This window comes from Chroicocephalus ridibundus, chromosome 1 (assembly GCF_963924245.1).
Source record: "Chroicocephalus ridibundus chromosome 1, bChrRid1.1, whole genome shotgun sequence".
Classification (NCBI taxonomy): domain Eukaryota; kingdom Metazoa; phylum Chordata; class Aves; order Charadriiformes; family Laridae; genus Chroicocephalus; species Chroicocephalus ridibundus.
Window position 1 is genome coordinate 76,530,295 of NC_086284.1, and position 20,090 is coordinate 76,550,384.

The window sequence follows — 20,090 nt, forward strand, 5'->3', positions numbered from 1 at the left end:
TATATCCAGCTAGGCTACGTGGGATTCAAGGTCTCAGTGTTTTCAAGCCTTGCCAGGTGCAGGGATGAGGAGGAGCGAGGCCTGGGCATTTCACCCAGGCTGGCCAACAGGATTATTCCATACCATGGACATCACATTCGATATATATTAGAAAGTTTGCTGTGTAGTTTATCTCTCCCTTGATGGCGGCGGTCCAGAGAAACTCCTTGCCCCGGTGCCGGACGCCTGAGCCCTTCCCTTTCTGCCGAAGCTGTAGCGCTTGCTGTGTCCGACTGACATTTGCTGTCCACTGCTGGGAGAGCACAGCTCCCTACTGATAGAATTGGCTGAGTGTAATTCTTGTATATCTTATACTACTATCGGGATTAATACTGGTTCTTCAGTATTATGGTTAATTATTTAGTCTTATCCTATTAAATCTATTTATATTTCAACCCCTGTGCTTCCTTGCTTCCCCCGATTCCCCTTTCTGGGCAGGGAGAGGTCATCAGGTGATAGAATAATTGTCTAAATGACAATAAATTGTTATGGGTTTTCTCAAACCATAACAAGGTGTTACAGGTGCTAGAGCAGGGATTTCCCTGGAGCCTATGGAGGGGACCATGCTGGGGAAGATAGCCACACTGCAGCCCATGGAGGACCCCATGCCGGAGGAGATAGCCAGCCTACAGCCCCATGGAGGACCCCATGCCGGAGGAGATAGCCAGCCTACAGCCCCATGGAGGACCCCGTGATGGAAGAGACGGACGTGACCTGGAAGAACCGTGGAGAGCCCATGCTAGAGCGGTTCTGGAAGGACTGCAGCCCATGGAAGGACTCGTGCTGGAGCACAGCGAGAGCAGGAAGGAGCAGCGAAGAGGAACCATCATGGACTGACTGCAACTCCTCTGCACTGCCTTGGGGCCTGGGGCTGGAGGAGTTGGGAAAGCGGTGGTGGTGGGGGGAAGGTGTCGGGTTTATTTAGTCTTCGATTCTCACCATCCCATTCTATTTCTAACTGGCAAAAAATGAATTAATTTTCCCCAAGTCGAGTCTCTTTCGCCCGTGACAGTAACTGGAAGGTGATCTCCCTGGCTTTATCTCGGCACACGAGCTTTTCCATCTTTTCTCCCCCCTACCCCTGGCCCCAGGTCCTGTGGAGGGGAGGGTCAGTGGGCGAGCAGCCTGGGCAGGCAGCTGGCCAAGGCAGCCCCCCCACCGGGCAACAAACCCTCAGGGGCAACTCCGCAGCCTTCCTCCCCTCCACCTCCGGCACTCAAATCCGTGAAATCTTGGGGGAAAATATCTTTGAAACGGGGAGCGGGAAGTGTCGCGGTCGCCACGGGAGACGGGGGGCGGGCGGAGGAGGGAGTAAACCGGAAGCGGGCGGGGCGGGGCCGGGCCGGCGCGCGCTCCCGCCCTCCTACCCCTCTCCCCGCGGGCCGGGCGGGCGGCGGCGGCATCGCCATGGGCTGCTTCTTCTCCCGCCGCAGGAAGCCGGCGCAGGGCGGACAGCAGCAGCAGGCACCGGGGAGCGGCCAAGAGGCGGCGGGCGGTGAGGAGAAGGCGCCGCCGCAGCCGCAGTACAGCTGGGACCAGCGAGCCAAGGTACCGCCCCGCTCGGGCCGGGACTGGGGCCGGGCGGCGGTACCGGCCGTCTCGGCGGGCAGCGCCTCGCCCCTCTCCGGCCGCCGCGGGGTCGTGCGGGGCTTGTGGCCGCGGTGGGGCCCCCGCGCCGGGCGGCGGCCGGTCGCCACGGGGGCAGGGAGGGGGCGGGGGGGGGACGCCACGGGGGCAGGGAGGGAGGGAGGGAGGGAGCTCGGCTGCCCCCGGTACCGGTGTTAGGGCTCGGTCCGTGCAGTTCGGTGCGGTTATTTAAAACATTTAAAAAAAAAAAGCCCAAACCAACCCACAGGTATTAAGCCTGAGGATTTTACCAGGTAGCCTCAAATTGCGCAAGGGGGTGCTGCGGCCGCCGCCGTTGCGAGCGCTGGTCCCCGGTCAGGCCGTGCCCCGGCGTGGCCGTGGGCGGTTCGCACCGCGCCGTCCGGGCTGGCCGGGGCCATCGGCTGGGCTGTGACAGCGGCCGCGGGCACTGGGGGGGATGTCTGTCTGTCCGGACGTCCCTCCGTCCGCCGTCGGGATTTCTGGTACAGCTTGGAGCCCCCGCGGGTGCGAGCTGCAGCCAGCAAAGCCCTGTCATGGCAGTTAGCGGGGCAGTTATCTGTTTGTACCGGCGTGAGCTGGAGTCCCGCACCCGGTGCTTCACTGGAGGCACGAAACTTAGAATCATACAACGATTTAGGTCGGAAGGGACCTTAAGAATCATCTAGTTCCAACCCCCCTGCCATGGGCAGGGACACCTCCCACTAGACTGGGTGTCCTGACTGTCAATAATATTTTTTCTTCCTGCTTGGTTCTTTGGGTTGGGTTTGTTTTTGTTTTTGTTTTTTTTTTTGAAGTTGTGTTTTTTGGGTGGTTTTTGCCTTTTTTTTTTCTTTTAAGGTAGAGGAAGTAGAACTAGCCCATCAGTCCCTGAAGTGACAGATAAAGACAAATCCTTTCCTGACCTGTTGACAGCAAATGCGAAGTCTCAAGCAGGAAAGCACTTCAGTGCTGGATTAAATATATGTCTTCCCCACCCTCGTTTCAAGTTTCACTTCCTAAATGCATCATGACATCATAGCCCTGCTGGGTCTCCCCTCCTCTACAGCTGCTTTTGGGTGGGGGAAGGAGAAACCGGGGCAGGCCATAAACTTAATTGATGTGGTTTTAACAAACAGAATCCCCAAACCTTTAGGCCATATTTTACAACTAGAGAAAAGAAAATGTGTGAACTTATTTGAATGCTTAGTTTGCTTGTTTTTTAAATTTAGCCAGGTGCTCCAGGGTGTCCCTTAATTCTTCCAAGTAGATTAAGACAAGCTCAGGTGGAGATGAGCTAGAGAGTGTGCGCGTGGCCCGGAGGAATCAGTTCCTTGAGGATAAAGACAGTTGATCTGTGTTGGGCTTGTTGCTCTGACTTGCTAGCGGGTATTTGCAATGCAGGGTTGGAGAGAGGAGGGGAGAGTGGCAGCTTGTTACTTGAATGGAGTCTGTTCTCACAGGGAGAGGGCTGTACTGACACTGTATTTTAGAGTGTCAGAACAAATCTTAGCTCTGTGCAAAAGTACATTACTAAGCGAGCATTTGAAATCATAGGATTTAATCTTAGAGCAAATTCATCAGCTGCAGCTCAGCTGATACGAGAGTTTCTATCCCAACAGCTTATATGGCACTAACTTCTAAAACTAACAGGAGGAAAGTCAGGACGTAGAAACACTTGCTTCAGAGAACAGCCAGCCTTGTTGCTAAGGAGATGATTGTTGTTAACATGCTGGAAGTAGGCTCAAGCTAACAGATGAGGATATTAGAGCACCAACAGTCTATCTCTGTGGAGGGAAAAAAAAATGTAATGTATTGCGTGTACAACAACTTCCTCCTTTTCTATAAAAGACTCTTAGAAACCAGAAGAATCAGCGAGTTTGGGCTGTGCTACTGAACTGTGGAAGCCATCAGATTAGCTGCTTAATTTTGTAGTGTATAGATCAAGAACAGCTATTTAACGTTTAAGCCCGTTTCTCTTGTTCTTTGCAGCCTTATCTTTCATTGGGCTTTTGGGTGTATGCTTAGTACGTTAAACCAGGAAAGCAGTACAGAGACACCTGATCTTAGGTAAAGGAATACTGAGCCCTTAGCATGCTAAACGTGTTGATCCCAAGTTTGTATTAAGTGATACTATCAGTGTTAATGTAGTAGTGTTAAGTATTGTCTCTGATATGTTTTTGTGTTATCTATTGCTTTCTCACTTCTGATGCATCATATAATTATACTTACTCATTTCACAGTTTGTGTTGTACACAAAGTTAGAGTGAAGCCAGTCAGAAAACTTGTCATCAAGACCCTTTTTTTGTTTGTCAAGTGATGAACAAAAAGTTCACCTGTTCATTCTGAAGTTAAAGTAGTAGTTAAACAGAAGTTTAAAGTTAATTTGTTCATTCTGAACAAAAAGTTGAAAAATGTATTCTGAACCCAGAAAACCTCAACTCTGTCAACAGATGTGTGGTCTTCTGATGTTCTTTTCCTGTTATTTTTAGTAATGTGTCAATGCACCATTTGGGTTGGAGGTGTGCTTCTAACTTTAGGCTCTCCTGCTCGGTGATGCAATTTGGCTACAGAGCGCAGTTCTGCAAGCAGCTTTGGCAATTGTCTGCTGTTCTTTCTTGTAAACCTATCCTCTGTACGTTCTTACAGGTGGGTAAGTCTTGCTGCTCAGACACTCCATCTGTCTTCCCGTAAACTAATGCCATGCTGACGCTCTCACTGTAGGCAGAGAAATGTAGGCACGCTCCCGTGCACACTTGTCTGATTAGGGATGTGAAAAAAAGGGTACTGCTAGCTGACAGCTGTGCTGGAAGAAGCTCTGAACCTGAGGAATTCCCCCAGCGAAATTATTTCTTCTCCTTCTGAAGGACAGCACTGCTAGCGTAGTCTGTTTTAATTGTGTTCTGGTGGCAGAAGGTGATGAGTATTGGTACTGTCTGCTGGTGTAGACCTAGCCAGAGAGTAATATGTCAATATCCTAGTGACCACGTAACTCTTTTATAATAGTCCCAAAAATGGACTGTGTGGTAGAAAACTCCAAATACAAAATATTATAAGATGCTGATAGTTGAATTGAAATTAAAGAAAGTATATGAATTTGAGGGGCCTTTTTAGATTTCTACGTGATCTCATTTAAGTGAGGACAGAAGTCTCTGTTTTTAAGGTATGGAGAAATTAATGACATTTAGATTGTGTCTTAAGTCTGCTGGGATCTCTGTAGTGCTTCCTGACCCTTGGGTTTGGAGAACTGTGTGAAGGTTACTTACGGTGCAACAGAGAGTCAAAGGATCAGCCTATCTTGAAAACAGAAGGGAAAAGGGTGAGTGTTCGGTTCCTTGCTGCTCTGGGATTCTTAGTCCAGGCGAATAAGTAGACCACAGTTTATTACGGAGTCTGTTATTGCTGCACCTCATCCTGGGGACTTGTCATGTGTTTATGTTATTGGGCTGTCATCAGAGTCCCCTTCTCACCAAGCGTGGGAGAGGAACTCAGTGGTGCTCAGCCTTCTTCAGCTAGCTTTCCACCTGGAATGTAAGATTGTGTTTCTGCTCCTGGCCTCCCTTTTCCTTTCCCATGTTACTACTTTCTGTGTGACTAACATTGTTTACGCGTGTGACCAGAGCGATCAGCAGGAACTGAATAATGGGTACATATTCACTGGGGTTTTGTGTCTTGTGATGGCAGATACACCTGCGTATTGTGACCTTCTCTGCAGGAGAAGAAACACAAAAATCTACATCATCTTTTTTGCTGTTGTCGCATGTTTAAAGAAGTAGGATTAGAGTAATTATGATCACAATGGCATTTAAAATTTAGAGGGACTTTCCTTCACGGCTGATTTTTCCTTTTAGGAGGAACAAGTAAGGTTTTGTTTTATGTCAGTTGACTTGCAACTTAACAGCTTTAGTTGATAGGAAACACACAGCTATCATTGCTATATCACGCTGTGATGGCTGTTTTCAAACAGTTTAAAAAAAACTCAGAGTGTAACTTTCTACATAAATAATAGATAGTCTTTTGTTAGTTACCTTACATCTGAGGATTCTGCTAGAGTGTTCTGAGCTGACGTGGACATCTTGAACTATCTAGAGTTTGTTTAAGTAGCCACTTCATGTTTTATTTTGGAATATAAATAAAAGCACTTTTTTTTTCTTTCCCTAACTAGGCAGTGAAATTTTTGTCCTTAAATCCAATGCATCTCCCTTATCCTTTCCAGTGCACCAGAAGAGCTACTGCTGTATTTCTCAAAACGTAGCCTATCAACTGAGAAAGAGTCAGCAGGTTCATATTAAACAATATTTCCAGTTACATCAGATATAGGCATGTAGTAGTTTCCTTTCTTCTTCTTTCTCTTCTCCAATCTGCAGTATTTGGCAATGGCTTGTTGCTCAGAAAAGGATGAGTATGACTGTTTTGTGCTATTATGGATACTCTGGAAGAGAGGGAAGGTTACAAAGAATAGAAGGAAATGTGGATTCAGACTGTTGTATTGGCCACACTTAAAGTCAAGGTGTCCAGGAGATGCTCCAACATGAAAAATTGTATACTAGTGACTGGAACCTGTACGTGTTGTTCCTCTTTCTAGTTTCTTAGGCAACAAAAAAAGGTGGAAATCTGACAGAGGTAACTTCAACAAACACTCTCCAGAGGATGTTGCAACTCAGTGCTGAAGGGTGCCAATCCCATGCAAGTATGAATATGCAGAAGTGTCTAGGCCTGGGAATGCACTTTTCTTGCTTGTTTCCTTTCTGTTAATTCCCCTACTGACAAAAATAGCATGTAAAGCCTCTTAAGTTTGTGTCTCTACCCTATAGCTGCAGATCTTAATGTCACTGGGTCATTAGCCAACTTTTGTGTGTCATCGACTGTATATAAGTCCATCGCTGAACCACCATCTGTTGTGATTCAGAGAGATAGGGAATGATTTTTTGAGAGTGATATTTAAAAGAGAAGACCTTAGCGTAAGGGGTTTAGAAAGACCACAAATTATTGTTTACTCAGCAGGCTAGACCCAGGTGACTAGGGGAGAACCATAATCCATTAACAGTACCTTCTCATATTTGTGTTGGCATATCATTGCTGACTAAAACTCCTTTCCTGATGGACCTGGTGAAAAAGTCTTGTTAAGACATGAACTCATGCCAGAAAGAGTTCAAGAAGCTGTTGAGATCCTTGGTGATTCTAGGCATAGTTACCCCTAAAAACTCTGAGGGTCTAGTACTTCTAAATCTTCTTCCAAATGGGAGCTGCCTGGTCTTGGTGCCAGTAAACCAGGTAATGGTGGCTGAAGAGATGCAAGTCATCTGCAATCTTCACATCTGGCCTCTGACCTTCTTGCAAGACAAGCGTTTGTGGGAAGGAAAGCTGCTTAATACACCTTGCACTTGTTGCATCAGAACTTCCTAGCGTTCTTAGCAATTGTGACCAACTTCTGTTTGCCTTCGCTTCTCTCTTTTCTTTGTCCTTTAAAATCCCTGCTCCTTACAGTTTGTCCGGTCCTTTGTAACAGACGTATCAATGTCATCACTGATGACCGAAGATGAGATTTCTGTACCTCTGTTGAGGGGGAAGAAAATTGTGTAAGCAGGGATTACACTTTCTTCATCATATCTGGTTATTTTAAGTCGTTCTATGGAGTAATTTCTGACCCTGTGCATAGCACTTCTGTGAGAAGGTTTCAACTCTTGAGCTGTGCCTGTATCTATTAATGCTTGAGTCGTATCTACCTCAAACTCTTTAAATTCAGCTGAAAGCATTAAAAGTTGACTGTCATAATATGGACTTACACCAGCCTGGGGCAGGGGGGAGGAAGACATTTAACAATGCATTAAGGGATGGAGAGTAAAGCATCTGTCTGGACGAATTTGGACAAAGTTCATTGAAGCTTTATCCAAACGTAAAGGATAAATAGATGAGTTATCAAACAGCGGATTTTTGCTGACCTGTCACGTGCTTAAGATTTTGCAGCAAAAGTTGCACCAGATGAATGGTTATGGTTGTATGAGGCTGCAGATGTTATCACCTTCTGTTGCTTTTGGTTTTCCTAGCCTGCTTTCTTGCTGTGTTGCCTATGACAGAGCTTAAGAAGCAGTTAGTGCTGACCGTCAGGGAAGGAATGTGGATGCAGTGATTTAATATTAACCTGTTGACGATAGCTGCAGACTTCAGTGCTGGTAAGCATGAAACTCCACATTGAGCATATTTGCAGCTGTTGGATGCATCCTCAAAATCGTAGTTCTGCCTTCATGCTCTTTTCTCTGTCATGTTTCTTTTACCCAGGGGAAGGGAAGCATTCAGATCTGGTACAGTCCCTTGGGTTACCTCCCCTTCACAGGGGCAATAACCCAGGGTGGGAAGAGAGCGTTAAATCTATTTCACTCAGTCCCTCTAATTTGGACAGCAGTCTTAGTCAATAAATACTCTTGGTCTTTAAAAGGAAAACTGCAAAGCAAAATTAAAGGAAATTGGCAAACTCCCTGGCGTCGTGAACAAACTGAGAAGTAAGAGTTGTGTCAGTGCAGAACTCTTAATTCACATCAGGCAAATAAAAGTTGAGCTCCTGAAACTGGTAATAAGCTGACTTTTTTTTTTTTTGTCATTAAACTCACTACTGCTCTTTCTCAAGTGCTCTCATTTGAAACAGTGTGTAAGCTGTGGGCTAGCTGAATAACTGGTGTTTTTCACCTAGGCCTAACTAAAATTGCAAGGTGAAGTTGAAGTTTCACACGCCTCTGTAAAGGCTGCTGTGTAGGGTGAGCTAGTGCTGCTTCAGAGGCTTTTCAGAGCACAGCAATTTAGAAGGACATGCTTAGGTGCCAACTTTCAAAAAAGCTGTAAGTTCCGGAAACTTTGAACTTCTCCTTCTGAAGAGAAGTAACTGTTCCTCTGTACCCTGTTTTGAAAGCAGTAAGCCTGTCTCCCAAGGTTATTAAAAAAAAAAAAAAAAACACACCATATATATACATAAGTGTTCTAGGAGATGCCTGGGAAGAACGTGTCCAAAAGCAATTTTGATACTTCTGTTCTCAAGTATGAGAGAATATAAATTGCTTTAATATATGGATCAAATATGTGACATTATGTGAGACTTAAGACCTTAGAGCATTCGAATTCTAATCATACTGTGTGGTTGAGTCTCCATTCTGTGTCCCTTACCATTTGAGCCTCCCGATTTTAATTGTAACTCTTCCAACTAACTTTCCTGGACGTGTACTAGTGGTATTAAATATGATTGAGGGGAGACTTCTAGGAAGTGATCTTCACTGTCTCAACTTCCATTATATTTGGAAGATTCATCAGCTGCAAACCTCCTTTCCTGTCCAGAGGTCAAATATGTTGTACATAAAGAAGTACATTTTTATCGATTGGTTGAGACTTTTAGATTCCATTAGCTGTTCCGGACAAAAGCTGCCTAGGCTGAGCTGGTTTAGTGAATTTCTGGTGCTAGCCCATCCTGGTTTCTGCCTTTTTCCGCTCTCTAAATCTCACGCGGAAGTTTGAAATGCTGAAGAGGAGGAGGAGGAGTTTCTTACAAATCGGGCTATACAGAAACTGTTGTAATGTGTTAACACTGATTATGGTGCAGCAAGCTTTAGGGCCCTTGGGCTGATAATCAAATAGCAGGTTTGTGAAGTGGTCTTGTGTTAGACTAGTTGAGGTACTTCTATACTTCTAAGTGCTATTTTAATAAGCTTTCACAAGAGGGCAGAGTAGAATTTGCTCCGGGAAGCGTAATTGTCTTGAGACTCATGTATATCTAGAAATGACTCAGCTCAGACTCCTTCAGTGTTACGGCACCAGCTGAATTATTCATGTTGTCCACCTGTATCGCATACCATCCTGGGTGCTCTGTGGCTCTTCAGTCTCTGCTCCCCAGTGGAGAGTCCCAGGGAAAGCCACAGCCTCTCTCAAGCGTCCCACCCTGGCAAGGGGATGCTGGAGCATGGAGGAGGAGAAGTCTGTAAACATGACCCCTGCACCAGCACTGTCAAGGTTTGCTTGTTGGTCGTAGCTAAAACGGTGACGTAGCTGCTGTTAGCACAAAAATCTTGTAGTTCTTAGCACGAGGTAATGCTGTGGCGCGTATAAGCAAGCTCTTAGTAGCTGGTAAACTCAATAAAGGAAATACCTTGCTGCTTTCAAAGCTGTTTCCTTGCAACCTGTTGAGGTGTGGTAAAATATGACTAAGAAAGCTACTTGAAAAGAAAATACTGTGTATCTCTAGCTTTATGAATCTTTAAGTATGTTGGCCAATTCTTTTATTACAGTTATTATATTATACCCATGATCCTTGTTGAAAAAGCTTAGAGTTCGGAGAGAAAGCTAGCTCCCTCCGCCCCCTTTCTTTATTAGAGGGCAAACTAAGTTTGGTTTTTTTCCAGCAGCATGTTAGAAGTGTAGTTCCAATTCTCTGTTGTACCTCACTACTGTGCATTACAGTAGTTTAGCTAAAAGAACTTCTGATCTTTCATCACTCTTTGAAGAGTTTTCTGGCAGGTTATCCTGTACAATTCAGTGCTGCCTCAATTAATGCAAGGCAATTGACATTTAGTATTATAATATTCTCTGTATATGAAGACTTTAATGTGCTGCTTTTTTTTCCTTCCTCCTTCAGGTTGATCCCAAAGATTACACTTTTTCCGGACTTAAAGATGAAACTGTGGGTCGACTGCCTGGAAAAGTAGCAGGGCAACAATTTGTCATTCAGGACTGTGAGAATTGTAGTATCTACATATTTGACCATTCTGCTACAATCACTATTGATGACTGTGTAAACTGCCGAATCTTTTTAGGACCAATAAAAGGTAGCGTCTTTTTCCGTGACTGCAAAGACTGTAAATGCATAGTGGCCTGCCAACAGTTTCGCAGTCGGGACTGCAAAAAGCTGGAGGTATTCTTGTGCTGTGCCACCCAGCCCATTATTGAGTCCTCCACAGGTATGAAATTCGGATGTTTCCAGTACTACTATCCTGAGCTTGCTTTACAGTTTAAAGATGCTGGACTGAGTATCTTCAATAACACATGGAGCAACATCCATGACTTTACCCCTGTGTCAGGAGAAAATAATTGGGGCCTTTTGCCCGAGGATGCAGTAGTACAAGATTACGTTCCTCTGCCCAGCTCTGAGGAGCTGAAAGCTGTCAGAATTTCTACCGATGCTACGAGGAGCATAATACCAATAACTCGAGGGCGGAGACACAAAAGCAGCGATGAATCGTGTTTGGCCGTGTTTTTTGCTGGTGACTACACAACTGCAAATGCCAGGAAGTTAATTGATGAGGTAAGTGACCTTTGTCTGCCTTCAGCTTTTTGAATTTCTAATTGAACTTTCCTATGGATAGCCTCTGGTGCTCCCTGAAGGGGGAACGAAGAGGCTCTGCTTGTCTATTAACCGTACCAAGAAACTGCGCTGTTTAAAACTTTAAAACAAGGTAAGAGATTGGAGCTCATCTGATGAGACAGTTGTTTTACAGCTGACATCCTGTGACTGGCACATCTGTCCTTTAACAGTTCCAGTGTTTTTTTTCCTCCACGGCACACCAAAGCTACTTTCTGAAGAAAACGTGTAGTTGATTTGATGAACTTGGCCAAACATAGAGTAAGTGATTGGCAATGCTTGTGAAAGGGATATAGCCAATTAACTTGTTAGCTTATTGCCCTGAAAGTCATAGCTAACAAAACAGTCTGTCATGAAAGTTTTTCCAGTACTAACAGAGACTTTTTTTAAAAAAAAAAAAAAAAGTTGTATCCCCACTGCCACCCGGTATTGGAATTTTTTTTCTGGAAGAGGCAGTAAGTGTTTGTCATAGATGATCAGCTGTCTTCGATTACTTAAATAGCTGGTGCTATTTTTTTTCCTTCTTTTTTTTCTTTTTTTTCCTTCTTGCTTTCCTTTTCTCTTTTTTTTCCTTCTTGCTGTAAAGCAGCACCTCCTAAGCTTGGCTGCGTTTGGGCTTTCCTGGGACTAAAATCTGGGAGTGGCCGGCTGCTTGTAGCACCCTGGAGTGCCAGGGATGACAGAGCAGGGCCAGTTACCATGAGCTACAGCTTTTGAGAGAGGTATCTGCAAAAGCTCCCGATGCCAGTGTTGTATGAGCAACAAAACAACCAATGGAGCTTCCCCTGGGTTTTTAACTGCAAGGGAAGAAAGCTGTAGGGCTTTCCCATGCCCCGCCACTCCACCGCCACCAACCTCCCCCCCGCCTAGTTGTCTTTGTGGAACTGAGTTACTAACAGCTACTTTAGGGAAGGGAAATAGCAAAATACAGGTTGGTTTCTTCTGCAGAAGGAATAGCTACAGTAAAGAGGATAATAATATGTTCTCCTGTATTAGTAGTTCTTTAGAAATTAGAGTTAAGAAGATGCTAAAAGACTAGTTAGTGAGATTCTGTGGAAATCTTACTGCTCTGTAGATTGATTGCTTTGAAAGTACCAATACAGTTGCTCCTTCTCCACATGCTTTTAGTGTCTTATTAGATTTGAAGTAAAAAGCTGTGTGTGTTCGAAAGTTTATAACTTTTTTTTTTCCAAAATGGAAAACTTCAGCAATGGATAGATGAGAGTTTGAGCTAACGCTTGACTGAACTGTTGCAGACTGAGAACTAACTGCTTGATTCCAGATGCTGAATGCTTTTAATTCCCATTAGTTTCAGTTTGTGAGGGATTGTGGGGGGAAAAAACTCACAACCCTGGGCCATAATATAAAACAAAATGTTCACATTTACTCCTCTAGGTGCACTAGGGAAGAAGAGAAAATCTGGATGAACGGAATGAAAATAAACAGAAGTGTAGAAAAAGCAAATGGCCTTTGAAAAGAGCAAAAAGGGGTCTCTGCTCTGTGGCTCAATGCACATGGGGAAAATGGGTGTATTTCAGTGTCATTTGGGGAGTCAAGGTGAACTCTCTGCCTTTAGAAGCGTTTTTAACATGAGTTCTTCCTCTGTTAACAGATGACTGTCAAAGGCTTTCAGCTGGTACAGACTAAAGAAGTCTCAATGAAGGCAGAGGATGCTCACAGAGTTTTCCAGCAGTGTGCATCAGAATTCATTCCACTACTCGAAAAAGGTGAGTTTGTGTTGTTTTCTTTCTCCTTGATATAGAAATCTAGCTCTCAGTAGAGGGTTCTGGAGAAGAAAGAGGAATGAAGGAGAAACTTGTGTTTCAAGGGCATGGTGTAAAACCAGTTGAGATGCGTTTTGAAAGCCTCAGTCAGGCCTTAAACCAGCCAAAACTCCTGAAGGCATCAGAATCGAGCTATTCCACGCGTATTTTGTGGCTTTGCCTCCCCTCTAGTGGTCCAGCTGCATAGCTCAGGAGCAGTGGCACATGCAGGTCTGTCTGGGGTGGTCAAAAGAAGCTCATGCTTTTAGACTTGTAAGTTATCGCCATTGCTGCTCTACCACCTAGATGTTCAGTGTTTCTGTATACATATTTAAGCAAATCAGTATAGATGTGTATAAAACAGGCAATTAACAGTTAAATTCCTGTCAGAGTATTTCAAAAGCCTTTTTATTGATCTGACTGTAATTGGGTTTTGTCTCCTCCTGCAGAAGTACTGACATCTTGCCATCTGTTACATGCTAAAGCTCAATACGCGCTCCCAAACTCAGTAGCAGCATGCAGGTTTTTTTTCCATAGTAACTTAAGTGGTCTGTGATGCTCATTGCAAGAATAGGACAGAAGTTATTGTACTTATCAGGTGACAGTCTAGTTTAAAGGCTATTTTGCACCCGTGTGGGAAGAAATAACGTGTTCAGAACGAAACCAGAGAAAGGGGATCTGCAAATAGTGGGTGAGAAGTCGTCTGAAAATCAGGCAGTTTGCTATCTTGGGACTGAGGCAAAAATGCCTGAATGACTCAGTCCTACTCCAGATGTCTGTGAAATGGCTCACTATTTGAGCAGTACAGTCTGACTCACTTCCATGGTGCCCCGCGCTCCGTAGCGTTTTTGTGCCATTGCTGCCTTTCAAGAAGTAAAACTGGAATCCTGCCAGAATCTCTGCAAAAATGAGCATGGAATTGCAGATATTTTCTTCTCAGATAACACTGTACTTTGAAGCTATGGTTAAGTATTTTTAATTCTTTTTCCTGCATTATGGCTGCTCCAGCAAAAACCATAAAATGCTTCTTGCAAGCTTCACAATTCCCTATGGGTTGAGAAATCTACTGTTTCAATGCCAAGCTTAAAAGTAGCATTGATTCTAGATCAAACTATCTTCTAGGTCCAGTGGTTGCTTTGGAGTTTAATGGCGATGGTGCTGTGGAAGGATGTCAAAGCACTATAAATGATGTTTTTAGTGGGACCAAGGTAAGCTGGTGTACTGATTTATTGTTAGAAAATGTTACAGAACATTTTCGTGGTCAAGCTGTAGCATTGACGTACTGCACGATCTTTTAGGTATCTGAATATCCTTTTTTTGTTTGTTTTGGCTTGGTGTTTTTTGTAGTCAAAACTCAAGTTGCTTTTCAGAGACAAGAAAAACTGCACTAGGAAAGAGAGTACTAAATCCTCATATCCACTGAAGAATAGAAGATTTCCACTTAAAACTTCTATTTCACATGATAGTAAAAAAAAGTTCTATAAATACAGTAGGGAAAAGCTCTGCTCCAAGTCATATACTGCAGTCTGCTTTGCGATGTCCTAGTCTATTAAACCCTGACAAAGACAATAGGATGGGATTTCAACTTTTTTCAAGGTTTACTTTTGCTGTGTAGGATATTGCAGAATGCCTTCCTTCAAAGGCATTTTGCTTTTTTCTTCTGTCAGCTTGTTTTACTGCAGCGTCTTTACACCACACCTCCTCTTTGCTTGCCCTCCCCATTTCTCTGAACGGCAATGGTTTTGAGAAAGTTTCTGGAAACAGTTAGAGCACTCCTGATAATGAGAAAGTGACAAACCTTTTGCTTTTAAGCAGCTGTTCAAAGAAGAATAGAATGTCTTTGAGACATGGTGTCCATACAGCTCCTCGTTGTCTTTCAGCTCCTTTTGAAAGTGTTACTCAGAACTAGACTGCCCAGTTTCTGGAAAACAGTCATCTTTTAATAAGTCATCTCAAATGCAGCTAATGTTTGCTTTTTTTGTGTTTGCTGTTGCACCAGCAAAATCCTGATGGCTATCTGAGTCTAGAGAATACTACAACTACAGCCTGAGCAGTGGTGTGATGTTACTGATGCTTCTTGTGACCCAAAAGTCATCACTGCAAATTTTGCCATAACAATAGCTCTTTAAGCAGGAACTTACAGTGGCTTTTTTTAGTGTGGTTAGCATTTTATTTTTTTTTTTATACAGGACAAATATGATACTAGGTAGGTAATTCACTGGTTCTTCTACCTCTCTTTCTCTATTCAAAGACTGAAGTGATACTAGTTATTAGAACAAATAAAATTTTATATTTTCCTCACTAAAATGACTGGTGTCTGTTGTTATAACACTATGAATGCCCTGATCTTGGATGCATCGCAAAACCTCAGCCGGTGCACTTCATGCTGTGAAGTAAGCATTGTTCTTGGAGGTGATCTGTAGTGTTAAGGTTCAGTTCCAAGTGTAAAATTAATTACTGCATCTGGATTTAAAACTTCTGTTTACAGCCTTGGTTCCATAGTAAAACCTACCTCACTTATGAAATAACTTGCTGCAGTAAATTAAGAAGCAAGGGTTCCTGAGAAGTATATATCTTTAGATAAAATGTAGCTCCAAAACTTCTGATAAACGCTGGGTTTGTGCATGGATTCCCCAGACAATTGAATATCATGAGCATACATTTTTTAAAAAATTTATTTCTTTCTCAGGATAATTTAGAAGCAGTTTAGGGAGTACAAACTTTAGACTTATTACTACCAGAAGGTTCAGGAATGCTCTGTAAAATGGTTTCACCACATTGTTGGCTGCCCTTATCATGTTTGAGAGTTGTTATAGAGCTCAGAAAGAATTATAGGTATCCTTGATCAAGAAACAACTACAAAAGCTCTTAGGAAGGGAAGACGTGTATCCTGTAAGACTTTGCAGCAGATTAATCTGCTTCTAAGCAAGTGGCTACATTTGCATTTAAAACCCGCAATTAAAAATGATTAAATTAATCTGTTAACCTTAATTTCACCAGGCTTTTGTTTCTGAAATAAATCTGATAAACAACTCTAGATACTTTAGTAAGGGTAGAAAAGTTCTTCAGCAATAGCACCACCAGACCTTTTTGAGCTGTTTGGTAGAAACAACATATTACAAAGAGAGCTCTACGCTGTGCGTTTAGGCGGACTTTCTATTTGTGTGAACTTGGTACATCTACACTTTTTACCTCTGACATTCTTTCTGGTATGACCTTTGCACTTTTTTTGGCACGCTTTCTAGTATTGTTCCTCCATCTCATTGCTTATTTGTAAAATACTCTGCAGAATATAAATTGTAATATCCTGGTAGGGAAGGATGCTGAAAGAAGATATCCAGTTGTTGTGACCGTGGTAGCAATTGCTGTCTCGCCAAACGACTGCCAGATAACTAGTAGATATTCACAAGTCCCTTCAAACAGAAGTTTACCATGTGTCTAAGCAACAGTCTAGGAAACTACTCACTTTGTGTTATGATCTTTTTTTTTTTAAATCAGAAATTTACTGGACAATAGGATATTCATTTTAAAACATAGTCTAAGTAAACCAATTGAAGGAACTGTCATAGTTTACATTCACGTGGTATTCTGAGCTGAAGCAGAAAAGTGGTGACTGTAGGAGCATAGTCATCTGGAATAACCCGTCCCTGCAGTCCCAGTGCACTTTGGAATAGCTCGGTGGGCTGTACCAACACTGATGTGCTGAGACAGTGATAATTTCCTGTTGATGTATAGAAAATACAGGATAGTAAGAACTCAATTGAGGCTATCACTTATGTGTTCAGATTGATAAATACTTTCTGTTCCACTGAACTATTTGGGCATTGCCTAAGGCATTTGTAGCTGATTTGCTGAAAGCTTTCAAAGATGATTGTCCTAGAGCTTGGACTTCAATGTGCGTTGATCAATTTTGAAAAATGCAAATGTAATTGAAGTTATTTAAAAAAAAAAAATTTATAAAAACCATCTGATGAAGAAGCAACTAAGTTTTTTTGAGGGGAATATAGTGCAAGGGAGTCCTTCCTATGAACTCTGCCTTTCTGTTAAATGAACACTTAATGGTAGTTTAAGGGTTTTGTGTGTTTTTTTTCCCCCCCTCTCCTGGACAGAGTTTGACTCTACCAAGCAAAATCCATCTAAATGGACACTAGCTGAAGCTGTGACCCCTGAATAATCAAGCCCCAAAATCTTAATTCCCATGAGTGGAAGGCTAGGGTTACTGCTGCTAGCATGTCTGCTAGAACAGATCATGGTAACAAAGAGTTCATTGGGGCTAAGACAATTCTAGGGCTATTCTATCACACAGTGGAAACCAACAGAGTTGTGACTCTCGTGAAACGCAAAAATAAAAATAACCGTTACTGTCTCTGAATGAGCAAAGACTACTTGAACTTCTTTATTAGTGATGCATAACTATTTCCTTGTTTAATAAAACAGGTTTTTGTATCGGAGAGCAAGGCATCAGCGTCTCAAGATGTAGACAATTTCTACAACTTTGCCGACATGCAGATGGGAATGTGAAGTTTGATATGAAGCTGTTCACGTATGGTTTGTCTTGGCACTTCGATGTCACTTGGCTTGAATGTTGCAATAGTATCTGAGAAGTTTTGTCATTTGGTTTTGTATTTCTCATATCTGTTTTATAAAGCTATCAGTGGTTTTAATACCATATTACCTGAACTGGAGTAAATGGCATAGCTCCCCATGTGCGTTGTGTTTGAAACTTATGTTTTGACTCCAGAAACAATGAAGGTTTTCTACTAACTTTTTACAGTGATTTCTAAACTTGTATTGACGCTTGAATGTTTCTTGTCAACATCTAATGGTAAAACATATTTGAAAAGTGCAATGCTGATCCAAATTTGATGCAGTAGTAATTGTTATCTTTAACTCAGACACGTTGTTTAGAAAGCGCAAGGCTGCACAAAACTCACTGTTCAAAACTTTCCCACATGCAAATTTGTCTTCGTTGGGGTCAGGGAGGAAGCTGTAGTTGCTGAATTTTTCTGAAAGCCTAGGCTGAAATGAGTTCTCCTTATAGCATGCTTTCAGAAGCAGTGTGTGACATTGACATACAAAATGTACATCTGGCTTATTCTGTTTCAGCATCTTTTTTGAATAAACTTGTTTGCAGCAGCACTTACACTGAGAGTTGTCGTAACAGCAGTCGGGTAAGTGAGCACTTGCCAGGCTTTCTGCCCTGAGGTGAATTCTGAGCACGAGGGCTCTGCCAAAGATGCTCCAAGGTCCACCAGGATCTCTGGCAATTCAGCTGCCTCTGGTATTCCCAGGTCATGTATGGGACATACGTGAGATTCCTTTGGACCAGAGCGATGAGTCTCTGGCACCTTTGTTGTTTGCTAGAAGGGACATACAGCAACCAGGGGCCAGAGAAGGGCTCTGATGGCATTAAAAAGGCTCTTCCTGCCTAGACCCCAGGAGAAAGGTTTTAGACTCAGTAGTAGTACTGAAAATTTGGCTGTAAAGTACTACACACTGCTGTAGGGTTTATCTTGGATGAATTCTAAAAACAGACCAAAGAAGTGCTACCAGCATTTTGGGAGATGCATTTGAATAGGGATCAGTAAGGACACTGATTGTTATATAGTGCATATTAGAATGCAAATCTATATGGATGTTAAATACACGATTGATTTATTTTTACATATTACATCCTTACTGATTTTTTTCTACACAAACTTAAAGCTTGTGTCCAGGTTTACAAGCCCTCTGTAATACTTGAACGGTTTGTGCATGCAGACACACAAAACCAAATTGCTTAATTAAAATAGTGGCTTGCCAGTTTAGCCTTTACAATCCATTGAACGGACTGGGGCTGTGTTGAGGTGCTAAAGCAATAATTTCCTCATTATGGTCACCTGTCAAAAGGGAAGATCTTGTGCATCTTAACTGAAAATGAGTCTCGACTCATCAGTTTCACAGCTCTGGAGCTCCAAAAGCGGGTGGCTAAAAACACATCTCTCTCTCATTTTTTAGAATTAGCACAGGAAAGAATCTGTTCTCCTGGAATTCCTAATTCTGTCATGCCCAAGACATGTTCTGAGCTGTCATTTTGTTGCTACTACGCAAATGCTTGCCCTTAGTTTAAACTGTGTATCGAGAATATGTCCTTAGGACCTCTTGTTAAATTTACGCATAGACTAAATAAGGAAGAATATCTCTTGAAGTCACTAAACTGTTAGTGTACTGAAGGTAAGAAAAATGTCACTTTTGTGAATGTTTTTATTTGACAAAGTGAAGTAAAACCAAACTGTCACCAGAATCTGACTAGTGGTGGAAATTACCACTTATTTGCACTTAGCCGGCCAGGATTTTTTTTATATGTGTGAGGAGAGGCTGTGAAAACAGCTGGAAATCTTAGATCAGTCTCCGAAGTACTATCACAACTCATCAATGAACGTTCGCAGGAATTATTCTAGATACGTACAGTAAATGTATTTTTCTGGTATGGACAGTACATTAAATTGTATAATGTACTTCAGAACTGTCATTGTGTAATTTATCTAAGTAGCGGGTATGTTGAACCGTCTTGGTCTCTAAACTTTTACACGTAACATTTCCAAACTTGTACCTGATACGGTACAAGACTGATTATATGTATGTTTATAGTTTATTTTTTGTATCATCAACCTGCTCTGGAAAAACAGTGCTAAATTGATTTTTTTTTTTTAAGTAGTTTTGCTGGAGGACAGGATGATTAATTGAAAATTAATCTAGGCTTGAAACAGTGGAAAAACTTCTACATGGTAGAAAAGAGCAGCGTTGCTTTTTTTTTTTTTAACATGGATAGCCTGCTTATCAACATGAGTTTTTAATAAAAAAAATCACCTGAACAATGAAGGAGTTTTTCAATCCAATTATTTATCTTTTGACTTTAATTTCTTGCTAACAGGTGTTGAGAACACTTCTAGCTTAAGCATCAGGTATTGTATGTGTTACGGAATGGTACGTGCTTCATGTAGTCTTTGTATGTTTGTTGTATAGCTTTTTATGTCATTTGTATTGCACTGTGAATGTGATTCATAATAAACATTGAAAATCTAAACTCTGGGTTCTGGAAGACTTTTTAAAATTATAAAATATTGCAAAACATAATTACATTATATTAAGTATTAAAAAAAAGGAATTCCATGTTTAAACGGGGACTTTAAATGGATACTCATAGCTAATTGAAAATAAGCATTAATTCTGCAGTCATCCACCCTCCAAAAAAGGTGAATTTTTGACAGCAGGGATTTTTCCCCAGAGTCACTGAGGATATGATTAACTTTACACTGCAGTTTTCGTAGTAAAATATGGAAGAAGATATTCTTCTATCAAGCTGTAGAGATACAAGTACAGAGATT

The 20,090-nt window shown here is 42.3% G+C and overlaps 1 protein-coding gene across 1 annotated transcript; it reads left to right on the forward strand.

Moving 5' to 3' along the window:
- Positions 1–1,381: 1,381 nt before the first annotated feature.
- Positions 1,382–19,783, forward strand: RP2 (RP2 activator of ARL3 GTPase). Its single transcript, XM_063340277.1, has 5 exons — positions 1,382–1,587; positions 10,238–10,903; positions 12,573–12,687; positions 13,846–13,931; positions 17,161–19,783. The coding sequence occupies exons 1-5, from the start codon at positions 1,447–1,449 to the stop codon at positions 17,242–17,244; spliced, it is 1,092 nt and encodes a 363-aa protein (XP_063196347.1). The 5' UTR covers positions 1,382–1,446; the 3' UTR covers positions 17,245–19,783.
- Positions 19,784–20,090: the final 307 nt, after the last annotated feature.

Bases quoted from the DNA above. Each gene is read 5' to 3' on its own strand.
- RP2 (XM_063340277.1), top strand. From the start codon at position 1,447: ATGGGCTGCTTCTTCTCCCGCCGCAGGAAGCCGGCGCAGGGCGGACAG. The intron at 1,588-10,237 runs GTACCGCCCCGC...TTCCTCCTTCAG, and splicing joins GCTGGGACCAGCGAGCCAAG to GTTGATCCCAAAGATTACAC. The intron at 13,932-17,160 runs GTAAGCTGGTGT...TTAATAAAACAG, and splicing joins ATGTTTTTAGTGGGACCAAG to GTTTTTGTATCGGAGAGCAA.